Source organism: Spea bombifrons, chromosome 2, assembly GCF_027358695.1.
Source record: "Spea bombifrons isolate aSpeBom1 chromosome 2, aSpeBom1.2.pri, whole genome shotgun sequence".
NCBI classification, from domain to species: Eukaryota; Metazoa; Chordata; class Amphibia; order Anura; family Pelobatidae; genus Spea; species Spea bombifrons.
Window position 1 is genome coordinate 69,043,663 of NC_071088.1, and position 14,193 is coordinate 69,057,855.

The 14,193-nt window shown below is 40.9% G+C and overlaps 2 protein-coding genes across 2 annotated transcripts in view; one reads left to right on the top strand and one right to left on the bottom strand.

The window, feature by feature from the left end:
- Nucleotides 1-1,806: 1,806 nt before the first annotated feature.
- On the bottom strand, nt 1,807-8,034 carry NCDN (neurochondrin). The gene is made up of 7 exons (XM_053454678.1): nt 7,946-8,034; nt 7,590-7,721; nt 5,958-6,956; nt 5,325-5,566; nt 3,492-3,719; nt 3,224-3,366; nt 1,807-2,424 (listed from the first exon to the last, which is right to left on the bottom strand). The coding sequence occupies exons 2-7, from the start codon at nt 7,707-7,709 to the stop codon at nt 1,970-1,972; spliced, it is 2,187 nt and encodes a 728-aa protein (XP_053310653.1). The 5' UTR covers nt 7,710-7,721; nt 7,946-8,034; the 3' UTR covers nt 1,807-1,969.
- A 2,086-nt stretch (nt 8,035-10,120) lies between these two features.
- KIAA0319L (KIAA0319 like) overlaps nt 10,121-14,193 on the top strand; it is a 34,495-nt gene continuing 30,422 nt past the window's right edge. Inside the window, exon 1 of the mRNA XM_053454677.1 lies at nt 10,121-10,192. The gene's annotated coding sequence lies outside the window, so the exon portion shown is untranslated. The remainder of the gene's footprint in view (nt 10,193-14,193) is intronic.

Below are 14,193 nucleotides of genomic sequence, written 5' to 3' on the forward strand. Positions count from 1 at the left end.
TACAAATGGCCTTTAGCTTTCATGGGGCACCTTTACTGTATCTCCTTCCGCATCCATAAGTGCATGACGTCATGGATGTGGGACCATGAACGCTGCTTCAGACACCAAGTGCCTTAGTTCAAAGGCTTCTGCCCACCTAGGCCTAGTTGGCTTAGACGAAAATATGCTACTGCTTTTGAAACCACAGGGGTCTCTTCTGATTATGGATTTCATCTGAAGAAGAGACCGCTAAGCTCCCAAAAGCATAGAAGACCGCATGCTTTTATACGTGGGCCCAATGAATGGCATCACGTTTAACTAAATGCTCCGTTTTCTCTTGAACAGATACAGCTATATGCATTTCATTTTATATGGCATTGTCGGGAATCACTCGCTGGTCCCTTACTCGATTAAGCTAGTCCATAATGATATTGTTATGCCTGTGATTCTTGTACATGTCTACAAGTGTTATGTTTGAAACCATGAATGTGGGTGGAAAATGCCCCAAATTTCAACCAAACTACAGCTTTACGAACACAGCCCTCACCTTCGCAAGTGACTATACACATCAACGTGGGGCAAAGAATGAGCCTTTTCAAGTAAGAAACATTGTTGTAAAAATGTATTCATGCAACTTTGTTAAAGTTGCTGCTCCACTTTATTTGCTGAATGTAACTAAATGCAGCATTTGAAGCATAGCTCCTCGTAGTGCTGAATGTCTGAAACTCTCCCTAAAATTATTAAATCTTGTATTCTCATTCTTATTTTTTCATCACTGTTTACTTCTGTGTCCCATAGGCAGAATTTTAACCTAGTCACTACATTGGTTATGATTAATTAGCTCACTTTGTTCATTTTTGGTTAATTGGATATACTGTTAATCTATACAAAGTTAGCTTTCCAAATGGGTCATGTTTACAAAGGTTTAAGCTCAGTTGAGTTGCTCTGGCCAACTTGACCTCATTTCATGAAACAGATACATTTGCCTTTTCACGAGCCTCCAGTCGAGTTGACTACCTTTATCTAAAAATGTATCTACTCAAGACAGTTGAGTAAAAAAAAAAAAAAAAGAAGAAAAAAACAGCTCTTTGGGAGGTGAGTTGCAATTTCAATAAGTAACCCTCCAAATAATAAGACTGACTCATCAGGAGACTGAACAATCATCACCTTTATGTTTTGTGAGAAGATGAGCTGTCTTCATCAGAGTACTTCATTATGTGTTCTTCTATAGTGGGGCCATCAGGGGCAGTGAACAATTCCTTTAACCGTTTAGTCTGAGACCCGTATAGGCGAGACCATAGGCTCCATGAGCAATTTTAAGTGTTTGAACAAGACACAGAGGTGAGTATCTGAAATGTCTGGCAGATACCTCCAGACTACATATGAAAAGCTTAGGACAACGTCTTCAGCAGAATACCCCATATCCGTTTGCCCCAATTTCCCACCCCCCAACTAGTTGGCATGCAAAAGATGCATTGGGCCAAACACATCATACATTTAATGTTGGTCACCCTAGGTGCTGGAGGGAGCAAGGTCCAATGAGACCTCTATGCATGCATTCACGGAAAGTGCTCGTTGATTTCAATGGGAGCACTTTAACTGTAAACGGATTGGCTATTACAAGCAGCCAATCAGCAGTGGGAAACATCGACCCACAGAGGCAGCATTCTGCTTCATCTCTGCAACTGTATAAAAGTATTTTATTTTTGCTTGTTAAGTTAATGCACATCAAAGCACTTACAATGACTTTCATATGTATTCATTAATAGAGAGTGACATATGTCTCTGGTACCATGGATGTGGTTGTCCAGAAATCAGGACACTAGGTTCTAAACAGGATTAGCTCTAGACAAGCCACAAGCACGATATCCTTGTTATTACATTAAAGAAAATATGAACTCTACTGCAGTTAGGCTTTAAGTGCTTCTCGCTGTATTTGGGCACCCACCATGTTTTCTCCCTTCTGTCTATCAAACTGCACCAGACTCCTCTATCCAGAATGTTTTGTTGTCAAGGTTTCTGACAAACTCTGTTCTAGAGCAGCCATTCCATATAAGTTAGCCAGCCCGATGCCTTCTTGCTGTAGTACGAGCTCTCTACAGGCAGGGCTGTTTTGGGAGAGCTCTACAAGAAGGGGCTGCAGCACAGTTACCATGTCAGAACTAACAGATGATGGGGAGACTTTCTCAAAGATGTTGAGTATGGCCTGAAGCCAGCCAGACTTCAGCACTAGGGAAGACAGCCATGGCAGCAAAGGGACACAGCTGGCGAAGGCTTGTACACCCAGGAACCACAGTTCAGAGATCTCCTCCCATACATCGGCATAATCATCCGACAGCGACATGTTAGGCTTGCTAGAGTCTGGGGAACTGGAGGTCACATGGCAACAACTGAGGAACTGAATGACACTTGAAAAAAAATCCTGTGACAGATTTTCCTGCAAAACTGAAACAAGAAATAAAAATAAGGGCTTTTCCACAATGCATATAAACTTTTCTAGATAAAAAAACAAAAAAGTCTACAAAACCAGAGAACTTATCAAGTAGCCAACTTGTGCAACTTTTAGAAATATATTTTTAAGTCAGCATCACTAGCACTGCACTGACAGCTTTGGTGCAACATTTTACACATCTCTAGTCATGTTTCTCTGGAACAGTTCAAACAAATGCCTAAAATTCCTAGTAGTAATAATAACGATAAATTAAGAGGTGCCCCAATACCACTAAAATACCCAGAAGTATTGAGAAATAGGGTACTATATAAAGAAGGAATGTGTATTATAGTAGTCAGTGGATGTTGGTAAATAAATATAAATTATCAGTGATGGAACATATCTAAATAGAAGAATTCCTAAGGAAACTTTTTTTTTTTTAATATTAGTACTAATACAATATTATAAATACATATACATATGTGATATATGTACAAGTCCCTCCTTGTTCTGAAAGAAAAGGAGCATAAATATGCACAGATGCACCAAACATGGAGAAGAGAAATTGTGGTTGTGCAAACATGGTAAAAAAGGCAAACAAGCTCTGGCCTCCTTTTTGGGTATGAATACGCCCAACCAATGCGGTTCCAAGCGGTTTTCTATCAGTGTGTACATTAACATTTTTTCCCAAGCAAAGTATCTGTGATATCCAACCGGTTTTTCCCCAAAAGTGTCCTTTTTACTAATTTCTCTGACAAATGATATTAACCTCAGATAATAAGTGCTAATAGACCTTTATTACACAATATCTACCTGGAGTCTCTGCTAGTAATCGGCCCATCATCACACCCAGAGTGACAATATTGGCTGCCAGGACCAAATGACCTTTTCTTGGTAACAGACCAGGGAGACAGTGCATGAGATGTGTCATCAGGGTTGCAAAGCAGGATTCCTGTCTTGGGGAAAGCATAAGAAGAAGTCATGTTAAAAAGGGCTAGGTTTGGTTTATTTGACAGATGTTCTTTAAAACACAAGAGCGTGTTGATTTCAGAGCAGAAAGAAGTGTTGCTTATCTCCTTACCCAATAAGTGTTGGCTCGGTTACCACCAGATTGAGGAACACACCGCAGCAGCTCTGGAGACTCAACTCAGCTACAGTCCGGTTCTCTGCACACTCGTTCTCTACTCCGGAGAAGACCTCCCATTGCTGCAGGAAGTAGTCACAGAGCAAGGCAGGAGCCCCTTCAGAGATCAGTACTCTGCGCGGAGCCTCCTCGGCACTTAGGTGGCATAAGCCAGGAAGCAAAAACCTGCAGGGGGCAACAATGTTATTTTTATTTTTGTTCAACATATACCTATTGTGAGTAGACTTGATAAGTGTCATTTTGTGTATAAAATTGTATCTTCATACAAATATGTTAGATTTCATAATTGCGATTAGGCGCTAGAGACACTTGTTGCCCAAGATCATGGAACTTTTCATGAAGTAGTAAGAGTTTTGCAAATACCTAAATAGAGTAAAGTGCTGTAACACACACCTAGAGAACTCAAGGTTAGGAGTAGCAGGAAACTGCATGGTAAGACTTGGGATGGGTGGCATACTCCACCACGCACAGTAAAGATTGTAAGCTTGCGAGCAGGGCTCTCTCCACCTAATGTATCGGCTTGTCTTAATCTGTCAATTCTCGTCTTGTCACACCCCTTGAATATTTGTATTGCATTAAGCGCTGCGTTGTTGGCGCTATATAAGTAAAAGAAAATATTTTCCTGTCCTACACATACATAATCCATAGGGGAAACAATTTTCAAAACCACTGATCAAGGGCATCATTGGTTCTTATATGGATATTTGAATCCCAAAACATGTGTCCTCGCTTACCCTCTCTCAGGGATCCGGCCAATATTAAAATGGCAAGGGTGCCTCAAGATGCACAAAGGATGTTACTGCTCATACGAGTAGAAATACCTCTGTACATTGTTAAAATGGACTATGTACATTGTTAATTGACCTAGGAGGAAAGTTTCCAACTCACTCACCTGTGTCACATAAAACAAATACACTTTTCCATAGCTATTGGGTGGGATTTACAAAAGGCGATGAAGCATGTGTGTTTGGCTTTCCAGAGTGTCTATAACTAAATTAGCACTGCGATCAACACAGTTGACCTCGGGATCTGTACCGCGTTTTGTCACAGGTATCAACCAGAAGCCACACAGATCATTCTGGAATGTGGGGACATAATACATAATAGGACAGTTGTGTGTGTATATATTACACACACACAACCATTTCACAGCAGCAAAGCGCCCCAGAAAACAATACAGAATGAAGAATGTCTTCACGACCCTCGATACATGTGGAGCTTTAGTTGTATACCCCAAGCTATTCATAGATCTACCGGTCGCTACAGAGTGCTTACTATTCTTTAAGTCAGCATATCTTAGCATCCTGCAGATGCTGGTTTTCTGCTTCTGTGTGCACCCACATAACATTGACGCTTTATATCTTGTTATCAGTTGAGTAATGGAACTGACCACATCTTCACCTTATGGCCTAAGACCTGAGAGAGATATAGCTGCATGTCTGTGTTCAGAAATGTTGCAACTTCACTGAAGATGAGTGAAATTTGTGCACACAAAGTACAGACACAGCATGCCTATATACTACAGCCACAACGATCACTGAGCATCATCAGTAAATATACAGGTACCATGGATCACTGGCCCTCCACAGTGCCCTACAGATGGTTTCTATACAAATGGCCAATCTGCCAATGGCACATTAATGAAACCAAGACACAGAAAGAGAATGCATTACAACCACCATGCAGTTTGCTTCAATGATCCTAAACCAATGAGCATGGCTGCCTTGCTAATAATTCAAAATGCATTAAGTGTATAGTTTAATCGGGTACCTTATCGGGTCTCCAGGCCATACGGCTCCCCACTTGCTACTTAACATCGCGACCTGGGAGACCTCTTTTGGCAAACTCCTACAGGCCACACCTCGTTGGTAGCAGGTCCTCATATAATGCAGCAGGAAAGGCAGCAGGTTTAGGACTTCCTTTTTCAAGCAGGAGGTTTCCTCAGCCAGCCATGCGCCCAGCATACGCACAGAAGCCAGCGTGAACGGATCATCCATTTTTTCCCATCCTTTCTAAGAGAGGACATAAATCGATGAACAGAATGAGCATTTTTTTTAATCTCTACACATTAATATTCAAATAAGCAGCAATGCCAATATAGAAGGCAAAGGTTACCACTGCCACCAGTAGGTATTCAAGTTACCACTTAATTGTGGCAGCTGCTGCTCTTTAAATGCTGATATTGCACAAATATATAATAGTTTTCGGGTATGTAGTATTGCTGCATCTAATCTTATTTTCCTGTTGCTGGACCTTTTAAACAGCCTTAACAGCTTATGATATCCCCTAATAACATCGTCCGTTCTCCATAACAGGCTCCCACTATGACTGTGTACCCATGTTAAAATATAGTGTATATATTTAGAATAAAATAAATTTAGATTCAAAATAAACTGTGGTTACCAGTTGTAAATAGTGCATGACTGAACCACAGGCCTCTTGCATGACTCTGGTGAGCTGCAGTTTCTGCTCCTCACTTAATAAAGGCCTTTCCTCTTCCTTGATACACTCTTGTACGCCCATTTCAATGATGGAATAACATGCAGTCACAAAAGTCTGTCTTGAATCCAGGGGTTCGGCATCTTCCAGAGCCATCCTCACTTCCACACAGGCCAAGTTCACCAGCAGAGCCAAGCATTTTGCTCTTTCAGCCTTGGTCTCTGCCAATATCCAAGACGAGCCATAGGTATGTGCAAGACAGGCCCCTAATTTCAAAGCTGGATCACGCTGTGTAACGCTAAGTTTACTGCCCAGGATCTTAAACAAACCGTTGCATAGATACTTCAGACACTCCTTGCCCCAAGTAGTCTCTGACAAAATAGGTGAAGTGGGGAGAAAGGTAGGAAGAACCTCAGCTAGCTGGAATTTACGACTGTCTTCCACCTGACTAAACTCCAGAGTGACTTTTGTTAAAAGGAGCCGAAGGTCTGAGCGGCTTTTTTTCCAACATTTGGCTGGCATGGAGGTGAGCAGAGAGGTTAGAATCTGAAATGCTTGTTCACCGCAATGATTGTGATTCATGTAGGCCTGGCACAAGGATGATACAGTATCAGCAGATACAAGGTGTTTTGCCCCCTGTGGAGAAGCCAAAATACCAGCAAGACACTGATAGGCATCCTCTACCATGGAAGCCAAATCTTTGTCATCCTTTTGGCATGGTGTAGCCACTGTTTCATTGAAGATGGGGATCTTGTTGAGGACCTGCGGATGAGTGGCTAGAGAGGGGACGGTACAGAAGCAAGCCAGCAGTGTTACTCCCAGACCCCGAAATAAGTGGGTTGGGCATCCATCAGGAGTGGACTTCGAAAAAAGAAGACGATTTGGGAACGAGAAGCCAACAGCGTCAAAAATCCTATGTCTTGCCTCATCATCCAGTTCTCCAGCTCGGGCACACTTGGTGACCTGTAGAAAAAAATATTTTAGAGAAACCATTCAAATAGAAGAAAACAAAATAATTTAAGGACAAGAAACCACGGAATCATGTCTTTACATATAGTACCTAGAAAGTGCTGATGGATTATCTGATTTATTAAAGGGACGCTATGCTAATGCATATCCATATTCTGTAGAATCCCTCCATATGCATTTGCCCCTTTCCCCACCGCCCAATTAAATGCCTTACAGGAGTTATACTCACTCCAGTGCTGGCTTGGGGAATCCTGAGGGTCATGCACACATGTGGAAAGTGGTCCCATTAATTTCAAATAGACAATCAGTGGCAAAAATAGTTGGGCCACAAAGAAAGAAGGCAGCCGCTGAACAGGGCTGCCTCTTCTACATGCTCAAAGAGTAGTTCTATAGTACAATTGTCAGGACGTTAAACAATCGCTGTAATGGTGTAAGCTTGCGAGCAGGGCTGTGTCTACCTAGCGTACTGGTTTCTTTTTTTTTCTGCCAGTTCCGGTTTTGTCACGTTTTGAGTATACGTATTGTGAGAAGCTCTGCTTAAATTCTTGGTGCTATATAAAGGTTAATAATAATTATAATTAATGTGATATTATCAGACACTGAGAAACGGCAAACATTTCAACTCACCAAAAGTAGCGCCGCAAACTGTTCGCTGTCAGTTTTTGCTCCCTTCAGGACCTCCAGACATCGGTCCAGGGTGGAATTCCGGCTGCCATGATCCGTGGACGCCTCTGGCTGCTCAGTCATTTTGTCAGCTTGCTGCATGAAAAGACGAAACACGTACTCAAAAGGGAGTCTGTCCGGCATGGATATACAACAATATCTGAGCGTCTGGCGAAACTCTCACCCAGAAACACTTTTAAGCATAACAGTAATACGTCATTAGGCCTCTAATTTACCCAAACATGTATGCTTATAAAGGAAGGTTGATTTCCTTGTATGTCCTCTAGATTGTAAGCTTATTTGAGCAGGGCCCTCCTTACCTATTTCTGTATGTCATCTTCTTATGTTATATACTAATTCTTATGTCCTGTCTACTCTACGTACAGCGCTGAGGAATCTGATAGGGCTATATAAAACAATAATAATAATAATAAAAACTGTTAGTATAATGTTTTTATTACCACAAACTGCAACACACAAACACATGCTATAGGTAAATTCACGCTGTGGCATGCCATACTAAACCAATAAGGATCTGGGGTCATTAACCAAGTAGTATGCATTTTACATGCATGGCAATTATGCTACACAGAAATGTATTATTTGCCCTACAACTACCAAAGATAGCCACCCTAAAAGCAGCAGTGCCCTGGTCCATTTACACCAGTAGGGATTACACCAGCTCTGTAAGGTATAAACCCAGAGATCTCCGCTAGATTGGATGTCCAGCCAAACAGGTCATTTTTGCAAAAGAAGCTGTGAAACTGGTATTGGGCAGGACTTGACAAGCCATTTCTGGCTTAACCTCACACTCAGATGACTCATACTCAGCGCTCATGTAGATTGGATGACAAATAAGAACCAATCGGACCATCTAGCCTGCACATTTTTGCTCATGTACAGAGCCAGGTGTTAATTGGCCCTTAGACATCCCAGACGCAGGATGGTCATATGCATAGGTCATGGGTGTTTAAATCCCCCCACAGTATTAACCTCTACCAGCCTCTAGGTAAAGCCAGACTTCCTTACATGACATTTAAACCTCCGACCCTCTACCTTTAAGTTATGATCTCTTGGTTAACATTTCTCCTCCTTTCAAATAAACTTCCCTCCTGTACTTTAAGTCTCTCGCACCTCTCCAAGGTGTACATATTGAGATCCCTTAGTCCTGATTTTTTTTCACTTACTACCTTCGTAGGCATTTTCTGAACTCTCTCCAAATTATCCCATTTATGTCTGTTGCCCAACCCTTCCCTGATTCACTCATAAAACCGTGTTTGTTATCCTACAGCCCCTTTAGTTTAACCTCACCTTGTCAAGTAGTCACACCTTACATTAACAGGTAAACACCCCCCTCCCCTACCAGTTCACTCACCTAACGCACAGCATCGCACAAACACGTGTCGTGGGACCAACAACACCCGCCCACTAATCGGCTTCCGTTTTTTTACAGCCGAAGAACTCGCCAACCAATCAGCAATTTGTGCCTGTAGACAAGAGCCAATCATACCACTAGCTCGCGTCCCGGACCGGCTGCCATGGTAGCGGACGCCATGCTTAGTGGAGAGTGAGTAGATTCTAGCATCCGGGGGTTCTCGTGCTTCCGGGAGAGGGAGGGGCTGGAGGACGGAATACAGGGGGAGGGGACACCGGAGACAGCCAAGGGGAAAAAAGGGACAGGTACTATGAGAGCGGAGTCATCTTTATACCAGAGACTGTATGTCAGCGGTGTATGTATCAAGCTTTATTTACGTATTACTTGCCTGTATATATAACGCGTATGCGTATCTGCGGAGAAATTACTGTCATTATATATGAGCGCTCGAAGTATATGTATGACAGAAAATATAAGCGGGAGAGGATGTGCTGTATAATAATGCAAATGGCTCCATGCGTTACACATGTCCCCGTGTCTATGTATATATCTATATAATGTATGGCAAGGTCTCGTTGGTAACGTGTACCAGTGGCAGCTAAGTATGGAGAAACCCTCTGCTTCACCGGGAGCCTATATACCACTTTGTTTATGGATTGTGACTGCACTGGTTATTTATTCCCCAGGCATGTAATAATTATCTATCAACGCATAGACAATGTATCTCTCGCTTAACTTTAATTGATCAGTCCATAAACCTGTATGTGTTACTATATATATATATATATATATATATATATATATATTGCACACAGTCACATACATGCACTGTGTATGTGCAGTCTATCCATCTGTGTCATCTATGCTATATCTTCAGGCTGTTCTGTCTATATTACACCTGTAGGAGGGACCATGGGAAAGGGTGTTATGTGCACAGTATACATACACTTGGGAACGGAGCAGTAGTAGGGAGAAGTTAGTGACAGGTGTATGGCTGCCATAAATGTAATAATATGTCCATAGATTCTGTTCAGCGGTGTGTGTTCATGATTTACCTGGCCTGGGTTTGGCGTCTGTGAATGCGGATCTTTATTTTCTGTAACCAGAGAGAAGCGTCTAAGCTCCATGGAGCAGGGTTCCTGCTGCTAGCCCTGCCAGAGTCCTGGAACTGAGGCCAGCTGACATGATTCAGGTAAGCAGATGTCGACAAACCAAAAATAAGTTATGCCTTCGTGTCGGCGTGTACACGATAAACAAAAGTGTCAAATATTTGTAATTTGTAATTGTTATTTATGATTTCGTGCAAATGCTTCAACAGGTTACGTTGTTTGCAAAGCTGTAAATAATGGACTGATTTCACAAAATTGCTTTGCATAAGCAATCTGATACACAATGATCCATATTTTATCATTAACTGAATATGCTGCTTAATCACTAAATGGGAATTTAGTACTTTAGGCTATCACGCTAATTCTAAGCAAGTGTGATGCGTATTTTGTTCTTTTTTAACAAGCTGCCATTTTCTGTATCCAGGTTCTGATTATTAAAAAATCATCATCATCATTAGAAAATCCCTGGTTTAAAATATTGGGGTTGTGTACTTCATCTTATAGGTTGACGCTTCGTCTAAATACAATAATTTGAAACTGAGCAGCATTGCAAAAGTTGCAAAGCTTTGAACTAAGTAGAAAAGAGAGGTTTGAGGGTGTACTTAGTAGTACATTTTATTGTCCTATTTTTCCTTATTAAAATCATATAATAATAAAAATAATTATTCGCTTTTAGTTTATTCATTTTGGTTGGCCATGCCCTGTCTAAAATATAAAGCAGTGTAAATGTTGTTATTTTTAAGTGATAGCATTGTAATAATCATAACAAATTTGTATCCTTAATACACAGCCACGTATCACAACAGCAATATGTACACAATAGAAACGGAAAACAAATTGTCCTCAGACTGTGACTCAAAACCACAAAAGGGAAAATGTCCTTTTTTTCTTCTTCTTCTTGAGTACATATAAGGACAATGTCTGCAGTATTTCTTTCCAGGTGGTATAAATTACCTTTCCAATCCATGTTTTGTTCTTGTAAAAATCTGCCGTGTGCTGGATTGTGAAAGAAAATCTTAATAATCCCACCAGGGGTATACTTGGGAACTTTCAGAGTTTGACCCAGCGTGTCGGATGAAGTGGCGAGATCCCAGCGTGGCATGAGCTAACTATTTCATCTAATGATCTCTAAGACTCCTCTTTAGTGGTTTTGATACCTGTATGTTACAGCATGTTAGATCTCTATTTAAATGCATATCACTCAGTCATACGTTTAAATAATAAGTCATGGTTCACATATATATATATATATATATATATAAACATATCTGTTTAGTCGCTACATAGACTCTGCATGAAAGACCGCTGAAGAGTCAGCCTGTTTAGGAAGTTCCCAGGTATGATGGTAGACCATTATTGACACGGTTTTCCTGCTTTTCTTGTATTGATGCAGTAGCCTGGGTATGTACACGTGTTGCCTTTTGTTTGCACTTGAACAGGAGCCAGGTAGCCATCTGTAGATTTTCCTGCTGGCACATAACTTTTTGCGATCTGGTCTGAGCAATCATTCCTTCTTGGCCTCTAACATTATGAGATGGCGTGTTATCAGCTAGCTTCTTCTATCTCTATTTTCATTAACATTTTGTAAATTTGGAAACAAATGGCTTGACTATAAAAACCGATTGGGCTGGAAGAAGTTTGCTAAGTCTTCTCCGTTGTATGTCGTAGGATGAAATCCCTGCTGAGCGCGTGGAGAAACAGGACAGACGTGATTTAAGCTTTAGTCCTTAAACCTCACATTGCTGCCAGGCAGATAAAGATGATCTGATGGGATTGGCTTCACAATCATATAAGAAGATATACAAGTAGATTAGGGGGTAGTTGCCCTGCTGATGTTTTAATAATAGCTACTGTGAGAATTATGACATCACTGTCCCTTATATATTTCCCCAGAAATTTGTTATAACTAGCCAGGTTTCAGGTACCAAATCCAGGTATTACTCAATACCACTGCGCTGCATAATCCTAGTCATATATTCAGTTACATTTTCTGTCTATTGGAAATTGTGTAGATTGCGAAAAGGCATGTAAACGTGGGTAATAGGATACGGACCTCCCCTACAAAAGATTGACTGACGGATGATTGTGGGAATTGTAACCACCAGATTTTTCCGTTTTCATAGATGTTGATTACAATGAATAAAGACTAGAAGCCAGCAGGTTATTACGACTACACGCACACACACACGCTTACTTTGTTTTTTGACGCGCGCACACACGCTTACTTTGTTTTTTGACGCGCGCACACATACACGCTTACCTTGTTTTTTGGCACACACATACACACACACACACACACTTACCTTGTTTTTTGGCTTATGGCTGAGGTTGACTTTATGGGCATTAAAAAGCCATTTATATAACCATATTATTATTTAATGTGTTTAAAAGATACATTATTTGCTCCGTGAAGCCCACATATTCACCAACCATTCTGAGTGCCAAGGAAAGAGGGACTCCTGGGGAGAAAATTATTAGTTAAAATTATAGAGATAATCGTTAGCCGGTTGCTTAGTGTATTTGTATGCATAATTCTAATCTGTGAAACAAGGCAAAACATTCTATATCCAAGTAATTTTGGAAAACTGAAGTTCACATACTGTTATGCACTTTGTGCAGACACATAAACCAATGAATCATATGAGCTAAAGTAAGCAGCTAATTCGAGTTGCTTATCATAGTAATAGTTTATTTATGGCTTGAGTCCCGCATCATGACTTTTTCAGTGAATAAGGTCCATCAGCATAAGGACACATCACTAATAAGAGTTAACCTCTGCACACAGTTTGACAATGTTGACAATGCACCTGGATGCAGGCATCAGCCAAACAATCCAAAACCACAGGCTAACAAATTAAGTCGTGAGGATTTGTACATTTACAGCTGTTTGGAACCCGGGTGGACGTAGGGGTTTATTCGGAGAAGGGGACATTGTTAGGGGAGTTGTGGCTTCATCTTCTTAACTTCGCTATTCATTATGAAGGGTCAACTCTAGCAGGTTTGTCCATAAAGAAGGGCTGAGACGGCCCTGCATAATGCATAATTCAATGTATGAGGAGGCTGTAAAGAAATCTCACTGGCTGAACTGTGTTTTTTACAGGGCCAGCCAAGCTCTTCCCACCAACACGCATAACCTTAACACACACACGTGCTAACATTTTATGCTTTTGTACACCAGCTAACGCCATTCTCTAGTACACATATTATAAATGCTGGCATACACACTAGTGCTAATGCCATACTGTAACATGTACAACACCATTCACTTTCTGATCATGGGTCTATTTTAAAATACACAAACCATTAAATGTATTCTTCTGTATGTTGCTATATGCTTACTTTTATGTCCTTCATTTACTTTGTTTTCTTTCTCTTGAGCACACAGAACCTTTTGTTTTCTCTCATTTTTTCCAAAGCTTTCCAAATATTGGTTTCACGGCTGCCCCAGCAAACCCAGCATTCTTTACCAAGGCCCGAACAGATCTTGTCATCGCCTCTTTAGCTAAAAAAAACCCCACTGAATTGCATCAGTATTTTACCTAGTCCCTTAACACCTGTTAACCAACTGTTTATGAACCACGAGTACCATACATACAATATGTAAAATGATTAAAAAAAGAATTCTAGAAAATATCACATTTCTGAAGTTAAATACTATTTGTAGCACCTGTATTTTTCTCGTTCCCAATATATACAGGTAGTAGAAAAATGTCGGGGTGGATTTTCTGCATGTTATACTCTGTGTGTTATGGAGCAGATGGCTTCTTCCACCAGGGACACCTTCTGCACGCTTCATTAGATCCTTTCAGACTTGTGTAGAATGGCCAGCACTGTGAAGGTTAGGCGTAATAATGTCACCCTAACATCTTGACCTTCTTTCACAAGACTGGATGCAGCAGGGCATTACTTGGCTGAACATCATGGTATATCCAACATGTTAGTTGGCAAGATGCTTTCAAGACATTTGCTTTATAGTTCTTTATTTTTTATCTCAGCGGTTCTTTGTTCGGAGTATAATCCTTTTGTGTTTTCATGCAGACAAACTCTCTTTCTGCAGTAACGCTGTTATACATCACCACCAACA

What these genes read in the sequence shown, in the direction of transcription:
- NCDN (XM_053454678.1), bottom strand. Translation starts at nt 7,709, where the DNA reads ATGACTGAGCAGCCAGAGGCGTCCACGGATCATGGCAGCCGGAATTCC. An exon ending in ACCGAGCCAACACTTATTGG is followed by an intron (nt 3,367 to 3,491) that starts GTAAGGAGATAA and finishes GCTTTCCCCAAG; the next exon opens with ACAGGAATCCTGCTTTGCAA. An exon ending in ATTACTAGCAGAGACTCCAG is followed by an intron (nt 2,425 to 3,223) that starts GTAGATATTGTG and finishes TTCTTGTTTCAG; the next exon opens with TTTTGCAGGAAAATCTGTCA.